The 18,739-nt window shown below is 37.6% G+C and overlaps 1 protein-coding gene across 2 annotated transcripts in view; it reads right to left on the bottom strand.

Annotated features, from left to right (window-relative positions):
- The window catches only part of UBE3C (ubiquitin protein ligase E3C), an 80,986-nt gene that overhangs the window by 21,557 nt on the left and 40,690 nt on the right, over window positions 1–18,739 (bottom strand). For both annotated transcript variants that reach the window (XM_080579559.1, XM_080579558.1), the window contains exons 16-18: window positions 17,766–17,863; window positions 14,326–14,458; window positions 9,802–10,049 (exon numbers count right to left, since the gene is read on the bottom strand). In XM_080579559.1, the coding sequence (XP_080435685.1) occupies window positions 9,802–10,049; window positions 14,326–14,458; window positions 17,766–17,863 (479 nt within the window). The remainder of the gene's footprint in view (window positions 1–9,801; window positions 10,050–14,325; window positions 14,459–17,765; window positions 17,864–18,739) is intronic.

Genomic DNA, 18,739 nt, shown 5'->3' with positions numbered 1-18,739 from the left:
GCTAGCCCAATGCCCCTAAGGGGAGACTGATCCCTTACCACTTTTCCTTTAGTGACCTGTCCTGGGGAGCTCTAAGTTACCTTATTTTGCGTTTCCAACCCATTTAGCTCTCTGAACTGGCCCTTCTGCAACATCACCATCCCAGAAGCACGAGCCCAGAGCGAACAACAGGCACGGAAGCACGACCCCCTCTTACAGAGGTACGCAGCTGTCGGGCTGACTTAGCTCCAGTATGAAGTACTTACCCAGTACTTCTCTCCCCACAGAAGCAGTCCTTTTTTCCCCCAGCAGCCAACAAACAACACAGCTGATGAAGAAACTGGCTTACTCGAGGAGGGAGGTGACTTTCTTTGACTCTAAGCTCCTGTTCGCACACTGCTTTAAGAGATCAAAGCCAGCAAGTTTAACCAATATATATTTTTAAGCTGATCCTTTAGCAAATTTCAAGTGCTCTCACCCGCTGGACAGGTTTCCTTTAACTCTTATGGTCATCACTTATGGGACCAGTGCCATTTTACGATGGATTCTGAGTTCGTGTCCCCAGCTTTCCTATCTAAGTAGCTCTTTTTTTTGACTTTCTCTATCTTGCCATCCTATAAACTGCAGCTGACTTACATAAAGGGAAAAATCCAGACAAGAAGTCATGAAGGGAACAACTGGTGGTCAAATATGACAGCAGATTTTGTTTCTAAGGGTTTGCAATGTTCGCATTCCACTTTCATAAAGGTGGAACTTGCACATGGGAGCTTGTGGTAAGAAGCAGAGACAAGGATGTATTCTGGACCGCATCAAAAGCAGCGCAGCTATCAGGGCGACGGAGGGGATTGTCCCCCTCTGCTCTGCTCTCATGAGACCCCACCTGGAGCCTGCGCTCAGCTCTGGGCCCCCAGCACCAGAAGGACAGGGACCTGTTGGAGTGGGTCCAGAGGAAGCCACGAGGATGATCAAAGGGCTGGAGCATCTCTCATACCACGACAGGCTGAGGGAGTTCGGGTTGTTCAGCCTGGAGAGGAGAAGGCTCCAGGGAGACCTCACAGCGGCCTGCCAGGGCCTAAAGGGGGCTGCAGGAGAGCTGGGGAGGGACTCCTGGTCAGGGGTGTGGTGATAGGACAAGGGGGAATGGCTTTAAACTAAAGAGGGTTAGATTTAGATTAGATATTAGGAAGAGAATCTTCACTAGATTGAAGTGAGGCCCTGTCCCAGGCTGCCCAGAGGAGCTGTGGCTGCCCCATCCCTGGCAGTGCCCAAGGCCAGGCTGGATGGGGCTGGGGGCAGCCTGGGCTGCTGGGAGGGGTCCCTGCCCATGGCAGGGGGTGGGATTAGATGGGCTTTGAGGTCCCAGCCAACCCACAACACACTATATGATTCTATGTCTGTATTAAGAGCAATTAACACAAGCAATGCAGTGCTCCTAGGTGACACATTCCCTGCTGCTAAAAGGCTGTGTCTGCTGAAAGGGCCAACCTAGATTTCCCAGCACTCATTTGTATTCATGTCGGCTAGGGACGCTCTTTATGCAAAATTATGACATCTCTAGATAACCACTAAAATAACTTAAAAGCCTCTGAAACAAAACAAAAAAGACCTACCTGATTTTTAGTAACAATTATTTTCTAATACTTTTCACCCCATGTCTTCCCTATTTTCTCAAGATGCCTCACTAGTCGTTGATTTTTTTTTTACCTAAACAGTTTACAGGTTTTTCCTAGTTACATGGAAGAAGTTGTTTTTAGTTAAAGAAACTGCACGCACTTTCCTTCCTGTCTGTGTGTGAGGTCCCGTACAACACACCAGATTAAAAAACAGACAAAATAACGAAGCCTACTGTGGTCAGTAAGTTTTGACTTCATAAAGAAACCACACATTCTGAAGGCTATTGTTTCTTTTTAAAATAACATTAGCTAGTTACAATAAAGCGTCTAAATAGTGCCTCGTTCAATTAAAATTGATTGCAACATGGGCCCATGGGCCGGCTACAAAACCCTTGACGCCGTGCAGCAACACAGATCACGATTTGGTAACCTAAACTGAAATATACCATGTGCAGATACCTAAACATACCCTGAATGCGTTCATTAACCATCTGTGGTGTGGGGGAACAAGGATGGTTAAGGCAAGCAGCTTTCAGAACACAGGCGTGCAGTTAGCAGCTTTACGTTATAGAAGAAAGATCTCAGCTGGAAGGACAGCTACACGCAGTACCTGGTAAGACAGGAAGAAAAATGAAACGTGCAGTCCTTGGGGCAAGTAGGACTTCGCCTTGTTTTCAACACAAAAGAAATAACATCTGACTGGGACGGTGGCAGCTCCCACAGTTATTATCTAAGCACTACATGGTCACGAGGTACTGTTCAGGTATGCCTCAAAGGTTTAAGAAGTGGCTCTTCAGAAGGAAAAGAATTTGCCTCTTGTTTTAGAAGTGGACAAATTTCAACTAGACATTTCAGACAAATGTAAAGACAAATTAGCATTATATAGCAGAGGTTACACAAGCATTACAAGACGCTTAATAATGTTCTTATTGTGTAAACAACTTCATAGATGAACCAACTAAATCTTCCCACGTGAGAGGCAGCTTTATTGCCTTTACTTACACTTTCAGATCTACAGTTCTCTCATTTATTATTTCAACTAAATTCTTTCTTAAGAAAACTAATTAGTCATTGTTCCTACCTTCCATTAATCTTTCACAGCTCAGAACTGTATATTAAAACCTAAACAACGCTAAAGTCATACCGTTAGAAAGATATAGGGGTAACAGGCTGAGGCAGTAAATGACTGGGCTTAAATTCAGTTATTTCCCTAATCAGCCCCCAAGACCGTAACCCCTTCTGTTTCAGTCATTTTAAACAGTTACTATTAAATAATACTTAGCACTTACTGAGTGCAATAGATCTTCAAAGCTATACAGAACCATTAATAAAAATGATAGAAAAATAGCAAAACCATTAGAACTTCCTTCTACCACATTATTTATATTCTAGATATATTTCACCTTGCTCACAAACCCTTTGAGGCCACCAAGGCCTTTTCCACCCTAATGAGAAAGATAAAACTAAAAATATGTTACATGAAAATTAACATATACCTGCAGTTTAGAAGCACTTTCAAATCTAGCATATAGTAGTTTCAAGATAAAATAATTTCTTATGGATAATGTGCTTTAAATTGAGCAAAATCCAACTGGTATTGTTCCTAATAGCAATATGGGAAATAAGATTAATTATATCTAATGCATGTCACAGAGCAGTATGGCTACTACACGGTAGCTTTAAGTCACTTTCTCTGTTCTCTGAGCTCTACAACTGAACCATTTGTATCCTATTAGCAATGGATAGTCTGGTACAGTATCTTCCCTATATGTCTCTGAAAACACATATTGCATTTTTTATTTAAATACAGGATGCCTTTTCTGTTTTTTGAAAAGGTAGGAGACCAAAATGCTACAGCTAGACGCATATAGTTAGGCTTCTGAGAGAGCTCTGTTCACATCTCTTGCAGCAGTGCTAGTGCCCTCACCTTTTAAAACATTTTTTCAGAAACAACTAAAGCCACATATGAATTAGTATTACTTCCGGTTTCTCACTCACTGGGAATCTGAAGTTGGAAAAGTACAAGTTCATAGAAGCTCCTGAGATTTGGGGTAGCAAAGACTGAGATGCGAATCAGCCTGTCAAATTTGCTGTAGTCAGTGTAAATACTCAAAATTGATTACAGGCATGTGATAAGCAGACAGCAAACTCATGACTGACTCATGGACACATTATCATAAAAAAGTAGGGATACGTTTCCAGAAACACTACTGAAGCATATCAAGTATGCTCCAATATATACATTTAAAAGTATCAAGCACCCAAAACAGGGTGCTTCAGAAACGCTGGTACTTGCACAAAACCATCATTTCATCAGCCTGTTTCTATAGGAACAGTTACCTCTGTAACTTATACCATGTACATGGTATCAACTACCATCAATATCATTTGGGAGCTTCTGAGGAATATGAGAAGGAAGGGTTACGGTTATAGGTGCCTGGGGATGCGGTGGGTAACTGACAGTTATCACACACTACTGAAGTTCCAGGAAATGCTCAATATATTTGTGTATCTCCATTTTAAACACAATTTACTAATAATTGAATATAAGAGGAAGCCAACTCCTCCATATTTAAGTTCTAATCTTCTGAAACACTTACTACTATGCAACTAACCTCTGGATATGCCTCTAGGATAAATCTGTACTGTAACAGCAGCAGAACTAATCATTTTCAAAGAAAGCTCAAATACCATAACGAATTTCAGTAAGTATTCCAAACTTAATTGATTTAAATGGACATAGGTGTTCACAACTGTGAAAAAAGATCAGGATACCATTACCACACACTCTGTTTATTTATTCCCTGTCTAGGAACCTGATTTAGAGGCAATAAAATGCAATCAGTACACAAACCAGAAGCAGGAATCATCTGCTAATGGAACTTTTAATTGAGGAGTGACCACTGACATGAGGTAATTCTTTCCATGCAGAACTCCTTGCAGAGACCTCTATGCACTTTATCACAGTAAACAATCACTAACATATGCATTAAAGAAAATTTAAATACATTATGACCCAATAAATATCACAATCAATCAATACACACTTTTCCTTCCTAAAGATTTAGAGTTAAATACTGCATTTCAGTAGTCTTTTAGTGTTAGACATATATTTACAAGGTTCGTACTAACATAGCTATCTGTAATCAAAAGATAATTGTTATGTTAAATTAACAAGTACACAAAGGAATTGTCAGGCTGACAACTGTGCAGAAAACAGAATAGCTTAAATGTACATTTGTAAGGAAAAAAACGTCCATAATGTATCGATTTTACTCCCGCAATTTTATTTCTGCACTATAAATGCAGACTTAAAAGAGCATGCAGCTTTTCATGGTAAATTCCTGTTTTGACCAGTTCAGATGATTCAGGATTTTTGGAGACTAACGATCAGCTAGCTTGCTTTTAAGCAAAATGCTGAGTCTACAAAATCATTTGGAGGGTGACTGAAATGAATCAAACAAAAAGTTTGTACAAATTGCTTCTTTCTTCATATCATTATCACTAATTCCATACCTACCTTCCTAGGAACCAGTAGTATAAATTGTGGCTGCAGCACAAATCAATTAGAGTGTACTGATTTAAGCCAAGCCAAAGCAGATCTTAATTAAATGGACAATAAGCAAAGGGAAGGGGTATACTAAAAATCAGAAGAAAAAAAAAAGAACAAGCAAACAAAAACAAACCAAACACCTTCAACAGCAAGAGAAACAGAAGAAGAGTAACAGTGCAATGCCTGATGCACTATCCTACCAAGTATTTAAATATCTGAAACCCAGTTCTTCTAACTGTAGTTTTCTTGCTTTTGTTTCTCTATATACTTTTAGTTCAAAAAGGACACAAGTATGTTATTGGAAACATTTGCTTGAAGGTTTCAATTCTGTACATAGATTTAAGAGTTTAGGATCTGATCTAGATCTGGCAGTGAGAAGGCTCCCATTGATTCAATCTATTTCAGACAAGGGCTCAGGGTGATTAAGAACTACTTTAGTTTTTCTGCAAAATGGATACTGTAGACACTGGTAATCTTCAAATTGTACATTCTAGCCAGGAAGAATATTTTGCACAACAAATGAATTAATCTATCACAGCTCTATTCGAAGTTGAGAACTGTAATCCCAGCACACACTCCAAGATACAGAAAAATAATCTAATAAATTATTAACATTCCACATGCATTTAAATAAATAAATAAATAAATGTCATTAAATAATTTAATTTGTTTGAACTAATTTTACCCTAAGGTTTTAAGTAATTAATTTTACCAAGATACATTTTATAGCATTTTCAATTATGTGTTTATAACAACACATAGGTATGTGCACAGAACAGTCCACAGTATCTTAAATCAGTATAACAAGCTACAACAAGTCAAAACTAAACAACTTTACCATTCATCAATATAATATCCATCAGGCCACACAACCTACTGGCCTTCTATATAACATGCTAAAACTTAAAAACATTGATTTTTTTTTAGTCCCTCATGCTTCCTGTACTATCACAGTTCTTTATTTGGTTCCACAAAGTAAGGACTGTGTTCAAAACAACAACAACAACCTACCACCACACTTTGTTCTCTATACTACCTTCCCAAACATGTAAGGCAAAAGCTAACTTTCGACAAAACAGTTCTAAACCTTTTCAGAAGTCCAGTGTCTTTCAAGGACTACAGGTTGTATTGCTTTGGAAAAGAGATTTAATATTCTATTTCAAAGGTAGTGCATATATTCTTCAGCAACATGAACACATGACTCGTTAGCGCTCTTCAATATGCTGGAACAAGAGAACCTGAGAGCGCTAGATTCTCATAACCAGTGGCGTTGAGTGTATTAGACAAAAATCTCTACTGTCAGAAAGAGTTGCCTTATTAAAGGTGCAAAGACGTTCCTTGGAAACCATAAACCTTCTGGTTCTTGCATCCATTATGTCCAAAAGGAAGAAGAAGAAACCATGAAAGTGATCGTTCTAATCTTTCTACGGACGTCCTGACATATTCTTATGTAATCCTAACACATCATGAAACACAGATAATTCTTACGATATAAAATGTAAGCTGGAACAGGAGAAAGACAATACAGTATACAAGACTGAGCTTAGGTCTGAACACATTGAAGTTCAGACTGTAATTCTGCATCTGCCACTGTTTTACTGATCACTGTTTCCTGAAATGCTATTGAAATGGTTGACCAGTGCTTCCCTCTTTCTGGATTTGCAGCAGATATTCAAAAATCAGCCAGGAGAAAATCCTTACTTCAGATTCTCAGGTGTTGTTTCCAGACTTCCCTTCTCTGGCTGTGGTGTTACAAGCTTGGGCTGTCTGCCAACAAAACTTTAGCCTTCTAGTGAGCCAAGTCCACTGCGCTGCCAGAGCTGCAAAGTCTGCACAAGGAAAGGTTTTTGGTGCTGACATAACTACTGCCTGTGGAAAGGCAGTGAGCCAGACCAGGTGCTGACCACAGCCCAGTGCTACCTACTGTGCAAACAAAAGAATCGTGATGTCCCATCCATGCCCCTGGGACTCTACATGGGACAAGTCCTCACTTTCCAGAAAGGACAAGCAGAATTCGGGCCTAGAACACCTCTGTCTGAACATCCCTGACTGCCCATGTCACCTCTTAGGGTTCATAAAGTCACTTCTGTCCTTTCAGCAAGAGAAACTAAAGTTTCAAACCCCTTCGGTGGTGGAGGACTGCTACATGAGGTGTGCATGGTAAGCTGAGCTTTTACATTTAAGAAATAGGAAATTGCTTAAAAGGCACCGATGTTAAAATAATATTTACATTACGGGGCAAAGTCATTCATTCAAAGTTGAGAAATGTAAACTTGGCAAGTGTTTGAGTAGCTGTTGTTTGAGCAAACTCATTTCTTTTGATTTTTTAAGAATAGCTTCAGACAACATAGGTGATTACACGATCACGTGGCATTATTTTTACAAGACCTTTTGCTCATTCAGTGATCAGTAAAAGTTGCATGGACAGCCAGGCACTTTGTATAGTATTCAGTTCAATTTCTTCACTAACTACAAAAATACGACCTAAGCAGTTAGTAATTCATCAAGGGATAAATTAATTTTTAGATGCACAATTTTCATACGCACAATTTTTAAATATTCCGATGTTTCTACATCTTAACTGGTCAACTCACGTACAAGATGCCAAGCTGTTAGAAACTTCCCGATGAGAAGAAAAGCCAAATTACCTGCAAGTCTATAGTACTGAAAGTTAAATGCACTTGAATATTAGTATGAAGTGGTTACCAGGAGACAGAGAAATTATTGTATTTTAATGTATTTGTTTTCTGGTAACATTTAAGCTTCTTGAGTTTTTGGTGGCAGCACTCTTTACGCACTGGTTTCCACAAATAAGAAATTGCTGTGGATGCCTGATTGCTTCCTTTGCATTTTATCTAGTTTGTTTACAAAGGGGCTTTTAATAACCTACTATTGCTCTCAAATAACCCTGTGCAAAGCACAAAATGGACACATTTTTGAAAACGGGTGAGTGAGTATTCAAAAACCTAACCGAGACCACAATACTGACAGGTTTTGAATCGTATGGTCGTGCCTTATCTTTCTGTTTAATTCATCAAGCTTCTACATACACAACTAAAAAGGTGTCTGTCCACCTGGGCAAGGGTAATTATTAAATAACGCTGTCAGTTCTTACCTTATATAAACATTCTGCAAATACAAAAACAATTTACGCCTTCAAAATGTTAAATAATAGATCCTCTGATTGTAAAAAGACAAACCCAAAACTGTACTTGAAGCACTCTAAAGGAGATAAAATGCATTTTGCAACTTCTGTCTTGATGCTAACATTTGAAAATCAATTACAAAAGGAAACCATTGTTTTGGCAGAGGAAACTGAAGACTCAGAACTAGAACTCAGCCCTCCGCTGTTCCTAAATAAACCCCAAACACTTTTGGAGTGATGCAACTTCTCTAGCATACCACAGCAGCAGTCACTCCCCTACTCCAAAAATCTGTAAATATAGAAAGTGAAATCTTGAGTATGTAAAAACAATCATCATCACAAACTTCTATTATATTAGTACTGAGTTCATTTTCCATTAAGAGCAGAACACTCTTCAAAGATAAATTTGTTGAAATGACCAATTTCAAATTTTCATTATTTTACAAGACCGGCTGTTGCAACAGGATGCATTAACAAAGAATTTGCCTACAAAGTGGCAGTTCAATCTCAATCTGGCAGCCATAAAAAACAGTGATCTGCCTCAGCAACTCAGATTTGTCAACATCCTCTTAAACTGCTTCCAGCTAGTTTAAAATAAGGACATCCAACTGTATGTTAAATCTCTCATCAAGTCAACAAAATGTTATGTTCCAGAATACTTCATGCAGCTAAATAAGCTAATAATAATTTATGTTTTAAATACGTTCCATTTTAGATAGCTGAATAGCAATCAATACTTATTTTCTGAAATGGAATTTGTATTCCAAACTTTGCTTAATAATTATTAGGTTTAAAAAATGGTTTCAAGGACTTGAGAAGAAATATCCTTAATACTAAATCTGACCATAAACAAACAAAAAAAAGACTGTAATAAATGTTTAATGGTTTATTAAAAAAAAATAATCTAATTCAAGAGGGGGCTATTAGTAATTGAATGTCCACAACAGCAAAACAGTAAGCACTAAAATTTAAGAAAGATACAAAATGTATGAAAAAAAAGCAAAATTAGTGGAACAATTTTTAAATGGCTCATAAATATTGTAAATGCTCATAGCAAATTTTAAATGCTGCGAGAACTGTACCTCACGCAACAAGAAACTGTTTGGTTCTGTAAACAATTTCAGAGATTGCAAATTACGAAAATCTAACTCTAGTCAAACTCCTGAAAGTCCCATATTAAGAACACCATAAACAGAGCAGTTCCATAGGCTTCGAGGAACTTAACTTTAAGTAAGAGGATAAACACAGAGACAGACATACACACACTTCCCTCAACTGGTAGTTAGGGTATGTCAATTCCTCTATACTCCAAACTTATTGAAACGAATGAGAAGTTTGGGTAAGATCTAGAAATAATTCAGATCCAGTATCAGATGGTTATTTCTCCTCAGGTCTAGAAAAATCACTATGTTTGCCATCTACCCCCATCTAAAAATATTTACTGAATAATTTCAGTACTATGATAGCTTTATATTATACAACACTTTTTTTTTTTTTTTTTTTTTTTTTACCTTTCCAAGCATTCTTCCAAGAAAGTAGTAATGTCGGGCGTAAGAGTCTCCAACAAGCATCTGTGCAGCAGGGTTGGGGTAAAGAAGTCCCTCATTGGTGGTTTTAAAAAATCCCTGGTTGGGGTTAAATCCCGATTTAAGTAGTTCATTCAAAAATTCTCTGAAAATTCCACCACCATCAATACCAGCTTCATCAAGACCATGTGCATTAAGCAAGTGAACACGAATGCGCTTTTTTAGGTCAGGTTCTGCAGAGGAAGGAGAAAGAGAGACTCAAATATAACTGTCTACTTGAATTTAACTTGGATAAAAGCATATGTAACTATGGATTCAAACATACCTACACTAATTGTATATAAAAAAACTGAACTAGTAAATAGCACTGTTGGAAAAATCTATTACTGGCTTGAATTTTAGGATATTCAGTATGTAAAGCTCATTTTGCACAAAGGTTCTGTTGTAAGAGACCTCAAAGGATACGAATGGAAACACACTAGTGAGTGAAGAAAAAAATCTTACAAAATAAATTAATAAGCCCAAAATTCAGTTGAAAATTCTATTTATAAAACATTATGAATGCAAGGTTCATCTTTCTCCTGTCTGAAGGAACCATCAGTAAGCACTGCATTCTCTTAAAGGGGCTGACTGTTAAGCAACACCTTAAATAATTCTCTTTGAAATTCAGATAAATATTTTTGCTAGTTTGGACTCCATGCTATGTAATCTAATTCCACTGAGGAGCAAGGTGTGGTAAAGATTGACATGTTCTGGAGATAAGTGTTCTGCTCATTTCACAGAAGACTGCTACTTGAGAGAGATTCTCGAAGCTGTAATGTTAGCAACCATCCTAGAGAGGACCTTAAAAGACAGCATTTTTAATGTATTTGTTGACTGTGTGCTGTACACATCTGCTTGTATCACAAAGATACAGCATGCAATCCATGGGTGATATCCATTGTTCACATTCCTTTGAATGCCCTTTTCTACCTTCCCTGTGTACAAAGGATGAAGAGTCATGAAATAGCTAAAACAAGTTCTCACCCTGTTACCATCAGCTCAAGTGCTCCCACACTCCTTTTACACACGGCCATTGCTCTTCCCTTCCACCAGTCTACTCATCTTATCCCTGAAGTGAGCCATTTCAGCTCACTGGTTCAGCATTCAGCCCTTTCTTCGGATTACTTCCCTGCCTGCTCTCTGAAATAACTGCTTGCCCCTGGAAGGAGCAAGGTCAGCACCAAGGGCACAGCTGGGGAGCTCATGGTCCTTATCCAGCATCAAGATGTTAGCTCAACTCACTTCTCTTATAAAAATCGCATCTTAAATTCCAGCTGCCATCTATCATTTCTCTGCTGGAAACGTGAACAGCTATTTGAGGATGGGGAGGTGTCAGCAAGACAGGCAAAAGATGTGTTCTGAATGTTTTGTATTTTTTTTTCTCCTAAGTCACTGAAAACTTTCTCGGAATTATTCTCATTTAAGTCCCAGAGCAAGCAATGTTCAGTCCTTGAATTGTATGCAAACCTTGGGAAACAGGCCTTTTTTTTTTTCAATTCACTGAAGGCTTCCAAAGATCTAACCAAATACACAGCTTTGCTCTCAAACCTTCCATTGACTACACTTGCTTGCTGCCAAAGCAACCAATAATAAACGAGGAACAATAAAACCTCCTGCTGCTTGACTCCATGTGCAACAAATGCACACACTCTGGATGGACAGCTCATGTCCACGAAAATCTGCAGCACCTTGTAGCAACAGCATCTCCCCAGAACCATCTTGTGTCCTTGCTTGCCCTCTCCCATTAGTGAATGCCTCTAGATCTACCAGGAATTTTCCAGTGTTTCCACAGGTTACAAACTGAACTTTTTTTTTTTAAAATTACCTATCAGTTTTTTGCACAAGTGAAATGCTCTACTGCACAAATTCTGCTGGCTGGAAATACAGGATAGCCATTTTTAGTTATAGGTATTGCAAAAGGTCTGGAATCTCATCACCATTCACAGCAAGACAACAGAATACGACTGCACTGGCAAGAGAGTGTGTCAAGCAAACAGGCATTCCCTACCTGGAGACCTATGAGATTACCCACTGATGTTAAAACTCTCTTATATTAAGGGTTTTATACATTTAAATGTTGTGCTTTTTGGAGCGTGATGAAGGAAATCAGTTGTCTGCTCCTCCATGTACTGAGGGCCAGATTTACACCAAGAAAATTAGCCCTAAAACAAATTCACATGCCAAAACAGGTGACGAGCTAGAGAAAGACCCCCCCAAGTTAGTGCAATCTCAGAAAAACAGATTTTAGTTTTATAACCCATACAGCCACAATGCAACTGAACTGTTAACTGAAAATTCCAGTAAAGAAAAAAAAACAAAGAAAGGAAAAAAAGAAGTGCTTGCACATTATTAAGCATATGACAACCAAACAAGAATAAAATCCCACAAGAAACAGACCAGTGTATTTCTGCTATCAAAAAATAGTTTTCCTCATGATCTCAGTTAAAGTATTATAGAGGAACAAACTTTGAACAGCTCCCTTCTCAGTGCCAACAGACAAACTGGATGCCTCTTCAGACAGTGTCCTGTGCTCCCTCCTAATCCATTCTAGAACCTCATCTATTGTGTGTTCAATCTCCCAGATCCATATTAATCAACTCAGTCTATATAGTCTTAAAATTGTATCCCTTGCAATTTTCAAGAATTTCTTTTCTTTCTCCCACATGGTGCCTGACCTATTCCAGAACTAATATTATTTGAAAAAATTATAGTCCCAGAATGCCAGCTTTTTAAAAGAAGCCTAACCTTCTAATTAAGTCTTGATTGATACTAAACAGCACTAGGGCCACAGCAGCACAGCACTAGAGAACACTATACACAAATATGCATGTGCATACATACACATGTGCACATATACACGGTGCATCATGCACACGTGCACTAACACAGATCTTCAGACTTTAGTGGCAAGCTACCACTATGGCTTCTCTGTAACTGTAAACAGTCAAAATACATCCCAGGTACTGGATTCTGGTTTTGTCTTTCCTAAACTTCATGAGGTTTCTATAAGTAATTTTTTTTCCTCTCTTTTTTTTCAGTCTCTCGAGGGCTGTCTGACCTTCCAGAATTTTGACTATTCTCCCTGACCTGTATTACCTGTGACCATGAAATACATCCAAGCATCCAGGCTGTCTAAATGCAGATTAAGTTGAGGAAACATGCATTCTAAAACTGCTTTCATAGTTTAGTAAGACCACACTAAATATGATGACTACTTCATAGAAAACACTTTTCTCATTTAAAGCTATCTTCTTACAAAACAATAGCTTGGCTTGCCTGTTACTAGACATAGTACCACTCAAAGGCTTAGACTGCAGCTTCTGAACTGTATTTTTATACACTTACTAGGTGGATGAGGGTATGGTGTGGGACAACATAGCAAAGCAGACTCGATTTCTTCTGTTTCTAATTACAATTAATCTCTCTGTTTTGAAGAGACCATTTATTGAATCATCCTAAAGTCATTATGATGAAACTTTTCAGAACCAATAAAGAGACTGAACAGTCAATTGCACATGTAATTTCCAGATGATTATCTAGTGCCATCTTCTTGATTAGCCTTGAAAATTTTCCAAAAACAGAAGAATTCAATTTAAATTTAATTTAAATCTTTGATAAATTAGTTTAAGAAAATCTCTTCTGTGTAGTTATAGTTTTAAACTGAGGTATTTAAATACAAAATTCTATTTAGAAATAGTCTCTTAGTCTCTTGAACTCTACAGCAGTAAAAGAAATTAAGAAAAAACACAATTTTTTACAACCCAGAATACCAATTCCTCTTCTTCCTCCTCTCTAAACTATGCAGTTCTTGAGGAGAGAACTTACGTGGCACAGCAGGTGAGATTCAGACAGTAAACCTCAAGTATTTGACAAATAATCTTTTCACATGCAAAAATACCATATAATTAACAACGACTTTATTTTGGAAGGCTCAATATATGTTGGAATTTTGGCTTCCAATGCAACCGTTCTCACACAAATTCACACCAAGGTATGATTTAAATCAGCGTGGTAGAATATATACTGCTACATACTACTGCTACTAAGTGGGCTGCATAATCCTTATCAGCCACAGTGTACCTAGCAAATCCTGTGCAGCCTAGACATTTTGCTGACACTAATAAAGCAGGTAATACCTAATTAACTATATAGACGAATATACAATTTACAGCTGAAGATAAGTGAATGTGAAGAAAAGCCCTGCAGAAGTAGGCTTGAACTAAAGAAAGGCGTCTTTAATAAAGATAACAGGACTGCAATACTCAAAAAGAACGTGGATTAGAATCACTTTACATGAAAACAAGGAGGTGTTTTTTTTTTTTTTTTTATTTGTTTTAACTTCATAAGGACTTCCATACCTCAGAGCTGGCATGCTTCTTACATATTTGCTTACTTTCATTGGATGTTAATATATGGTGAGAATGATTAAATGTGTTAAAAGTTATGATAACTTCATTGTGAACCTACCATTTTCAGGAGAAAGTTTATCATAAGCATCTTCATAAATATAATTTCTCCTGATAGTGACATTAATTCCATCCAAAAATGGCCCATCTCCTTGAACCTCTTGTTTGTCAGCATAGATCAGTCTTTGAAAAATCTGTTAGAAAGAGCGAAGAGAGAAATCAAGTCACTGTACAGATGTAAATAATCAATAAAACACGGTTATTGACTACTATTAGTGTCCTTTAAGTTGCTTTTGGGCACTCACTTTAAAGTGATTTGTATGCTCTGTCATTGAGCTCCAGAAGCATAACACAGAGCCACGTCCCAGCGGAGGGAAGGAGAAGGGACAGACATGCAAAAACTCTTTTGTTCTAGGATACCATTCTTAATTCTTTCTACATAAAGAGGCCCATCTACAGACATTGTGTCATTCGTTTCCTCTCCCTAACTTTCAGAGTTCTGAAACGCAAAGTATTCAAAAACAGCAAAGTATTCAAAAACAAAGGGAAAAAGTCACAAGAGTATTTTGAACACAAAGAGGCAATTCTCACTACTAGCAAGCAATTGTTCATTTTGTATTGCTCAGGAACATTCCCAGTGGTAAGACAGGTATCAGTATAAAGTAATATAGCAGGTAGCGTTGCCTGAGCATCACACCAACTAAAGAAAAATAATGCCAGCTGAAGTACAAATTGAATTTCACATTGCCCCTTTGCAAGTCTTCACAACAGTAACCTCTTAAGAGCTCACCTGAAGAGTAACTATAACTGTGTTTATATACCAAGATGTAGCATGGCTTTCTTCCCCTCTAACGAAAAAATAATGTTCAACACGCCCCCATTACAGTGAGTGTCTGTTTACTACGTCTTCTCTTGCATCTTTCCCATATTCAATAAATACTTCAGTATATTTTCTAAGAGATGTAATTTCCCAATAACATAAGAATCTTCCTATTTAAGAAACTATTAAGATTCTCCACAGATGTTTCTATACATACATACACACAAATCGTGCAAGAGGAAAATCTGACAACAGCAGACAAAGCTAGCATAGAGCCTTCAATCTATTATTTACATGGACAACTGTAGCTAGTGAAAAACTCCAACCAGAAGGATTAGTGTAGACAATGCCAGACTTCCCTAAGGTGTACAGCAAAAAGCCAAGTGAAAACAGCCATAAGCTGCAGGAAGAGAAATGCTGAACAGATGTAAAGGAAAAAATAAAATCAGAATGAGAGTGGTTAAGCACCAGAAAGGTTACACAGAATATGAAATCACAATCTTTGATTTTGAGTGTCCTGATCTAACTTTGATGTTATTCCTGTCTGAGGAGGGAGCTGGACTGGAGTACCTCCAGAGATCTTGACATATTTTTTTCTAGTTGTATCACATCAGGACACATAACCACAGACACAGTCCTTTTACAAACAAGGCATGAAAATATGCTCAGCACCATTCTCTTTCCTGAAGTATGGCTGGATATGGTTTATTAACTATTGCTACAGAATACTACATGGAAAGTGTTTGGGGGATCTCAGAGCAAGATTTGTCTTGACACAGTCTGGACTCCTAAATGATCCAGTGTTCATGCATATGCAAATCCTGAAAATAAGAACCCCAATGCATAACTGAAGCATTCACAATGCCTTAAGTGTAACAGATGGGAAAGTAAGCAGTGCTGACTTAAGTATACACCATATCATCATCATTTTCAAGCTGACAACAGTGTGGGTTATGGAAACTGACAGTGAAGTACACTGAAAACTGTCTGAACAACTGCACCTAAAGGGTTATAATCAGCAGCACAAAGTCCTGTTGGAGGCAAATCCCTAGGTGGTATATCCTCTAAGTGGTGTAACCCATGATAAAATTCAAGTTATTGCTTCCCACACAGAATCAAGATATTTGATGTAGACTGTATTCATCACTTTATACAGATAAGGATCAAACCGAGAGCTGCACACCAACGGGCTGTAAGGCCAAAGGGAAAAACATCACCTGGGGCGAATAGGGTGGAGAGCCTACCATGACACTGGACCAAGTAATTGCCTTTGAGAGTATCTAATATCTGGTAATTTGAAGTAAAAATCCCACAAAGAAGTCAAAAAATGAAAGGTCACATGGAGCAACTGACACTGAAACAGCACTGAGCTGCACCACCAGCCCTGCTAGAACTGATGACAACTGGAGAGACAGGAACTATCTCCTTCCCTTACTGCAAGTTGTTTTTAAGAGCAGCAGGAGACTCCAAAACCGTGTTGTCTCCCACTACTACACAAGAAGAACTACTCTTGTTCCAAAAAGCAATTTAAGATGATCTCGTCTTTGACCTAGACCAGAAATATAAAAGCTCAGTCTGCAGCTTAGTTCTTCTCTGCAAACTGTCATCCAGTTTTTATGATTAAAAGGACGTTAACCTTCAAAATGAAAAGCCAAGTTTCAGTTTTCGTGATAAAGCAAAACAGGTTTTATGAATTCCAACAATTTAAAATATGTACATCTTAACACAGCTTTAGGATGTCCAGAGGTTGTGGTCAGTTGACATACAGGCCCCTGCTGCAGGTCACTTCCAATTGTTTCGCTGTAATATGGTGTTAAGATTTTTGTTGGAACAACTGTTTCATAGCAACCTGAAAAAAAGTCCTTTTCTATCAAACCTACCATTGTCTTTTTGACAGATACTGATGTACTTGCCCTATGGAACTGTTCTTCATTCCCTTGATGGTGTCTTGTAATTTAATGTTTCTAAGACAGTTCACTGAGTAGTTTTTAAGTAATACTTTTAACAACAAAAACAGTTCAAAAATGCTATAGGTAACAACTAAAGGTGTTAAAAAATATATAATGCAAATTGAAACAGCTGATAGAACTAGCAATTACATATTCAAAAGCTAGAAAATATCCAAAACCAAGTAGATACAGTACATGAATCTCGCAAGTTTTAAACTACATACCCCCTTAAGTTCAGATAGTCAGCTATGAACACAAAAATTTCATCTCTAGGCATTATTTTCCTAAAATGGACATCCATCACCTCATTCTGAGGTAAATTCACCCACTACACTAAAGTCTCCAATCTTGACCTTGCAATCTGTTTACTACAGATAAACTAGTTAGAGCTCTGCTTACCACAAGAGGGTGCAATCACGTAGATCAGTCAGGACTGAAGTTTATAATAAATACAGTACTGCTCTCCTTCCTTGGAATTTGTGTTGCTAATTTTAATGCAATTTTTATAAAGGGAAATATAAGTAGTAAAAAACAGAGAAGTAATCTAACTTCACATATTCAGTCGCCATACAAATACTGGAGGAAAACACTATGGCCTGTCATATCCTTCTGCAGGGAAACGATCCAGTTTCTACTTAGCTAAGTGCTTTTTTTTTTTACACTTATTGGGGAGAAAATAAAATAAAATAAAATAATAAAAAACAACAGCACATTAAATTAGAAATTAGGTACCTTTACTCTTTCTTCAAAAGGAACTACAAAAGGTAGCTCTGTCAGAATTGCAAGTTGTCGTTCTTCAGATACAGAAAGAGGTGCTGGTTCCAAACCCACTTAAAATAGAAATAATAATTTTAAAAATTTTGGAAACAACATTTTAAACATTTTTTTTTTAAATCAAGTGACTCAACTTATTTTGCATAAAAATAGAGACATTAAAATAGTTTATTTACTAAACGGTAATACAAAGCCTTACCTTTCTTTAAATGTTAGTTTCTACTGGCAACCTGAAATAAGCAGTCTAGACACACTGAAAACAAGATGTGTTTAAAAATAAGTACTCCTGCATTTTTACATTTCTTCAAGAAGAAAAAAGTTATTATTACTGACATTTGAATTTTTCAATTAAGAAAAAATACATCACAGAAGACAATTAAGAAGTTGTAAGTAATTACGATTTTCATCACAGGACTACGTAATATTCCCATCTCGATCAAAAAAGTTTAAAAGTACAGCGCTTTCAACTACAGCATCTACTTTCAATCAAACCCTTTTAGGCATAAAAACTAAGAATTGAACCAAATCTAATGGAACCAACAGGAAAGCAGTATTTCAATAGGTTTTCTCTTCTAACAGTAGGGCTACAGTAATAACATTAAATCCTAGTGACTACTGAAATACTGAAGAGGACATCAAGAAATTCTATAATTTGCTCAAGAAAAGATTAGAAAAGAATTCAAGAAGTCCCAGCTACAAAGGAACACAATCGCATGCAGTTCCCATGCCAGCACGCAGCTACTCTGAACCTCCTTATACACTTGTACATCTTAGGGTGACACACAGTAGAGGTGACAATCCTGCTCTAACCTCAGGGGAATAACTTCAGCTGCTGAGCACTTATGACTGTGAATTAATTAATTGCAGCCAAAAGAAAAAATGGTATTGCTTACCAACTAGATATTGTGGTTGAAGTCTACCTAACTTCAGTC

Source organism: Anser brachyrhynchus (assembly GCF_964034855.1).
Source record: "Anser brachyrhynchus genome assembly, chromosome: 2".
Classification (NCBI taxonomy): Eukaryota; Metazoa; Chordata; class Aves; order Anseriformes; family Anatidae; genus Anser; species Anser brachyrhynchus.
This window is presented reverse-complemented; position numbering and strand designations above follow the sequence as displayed.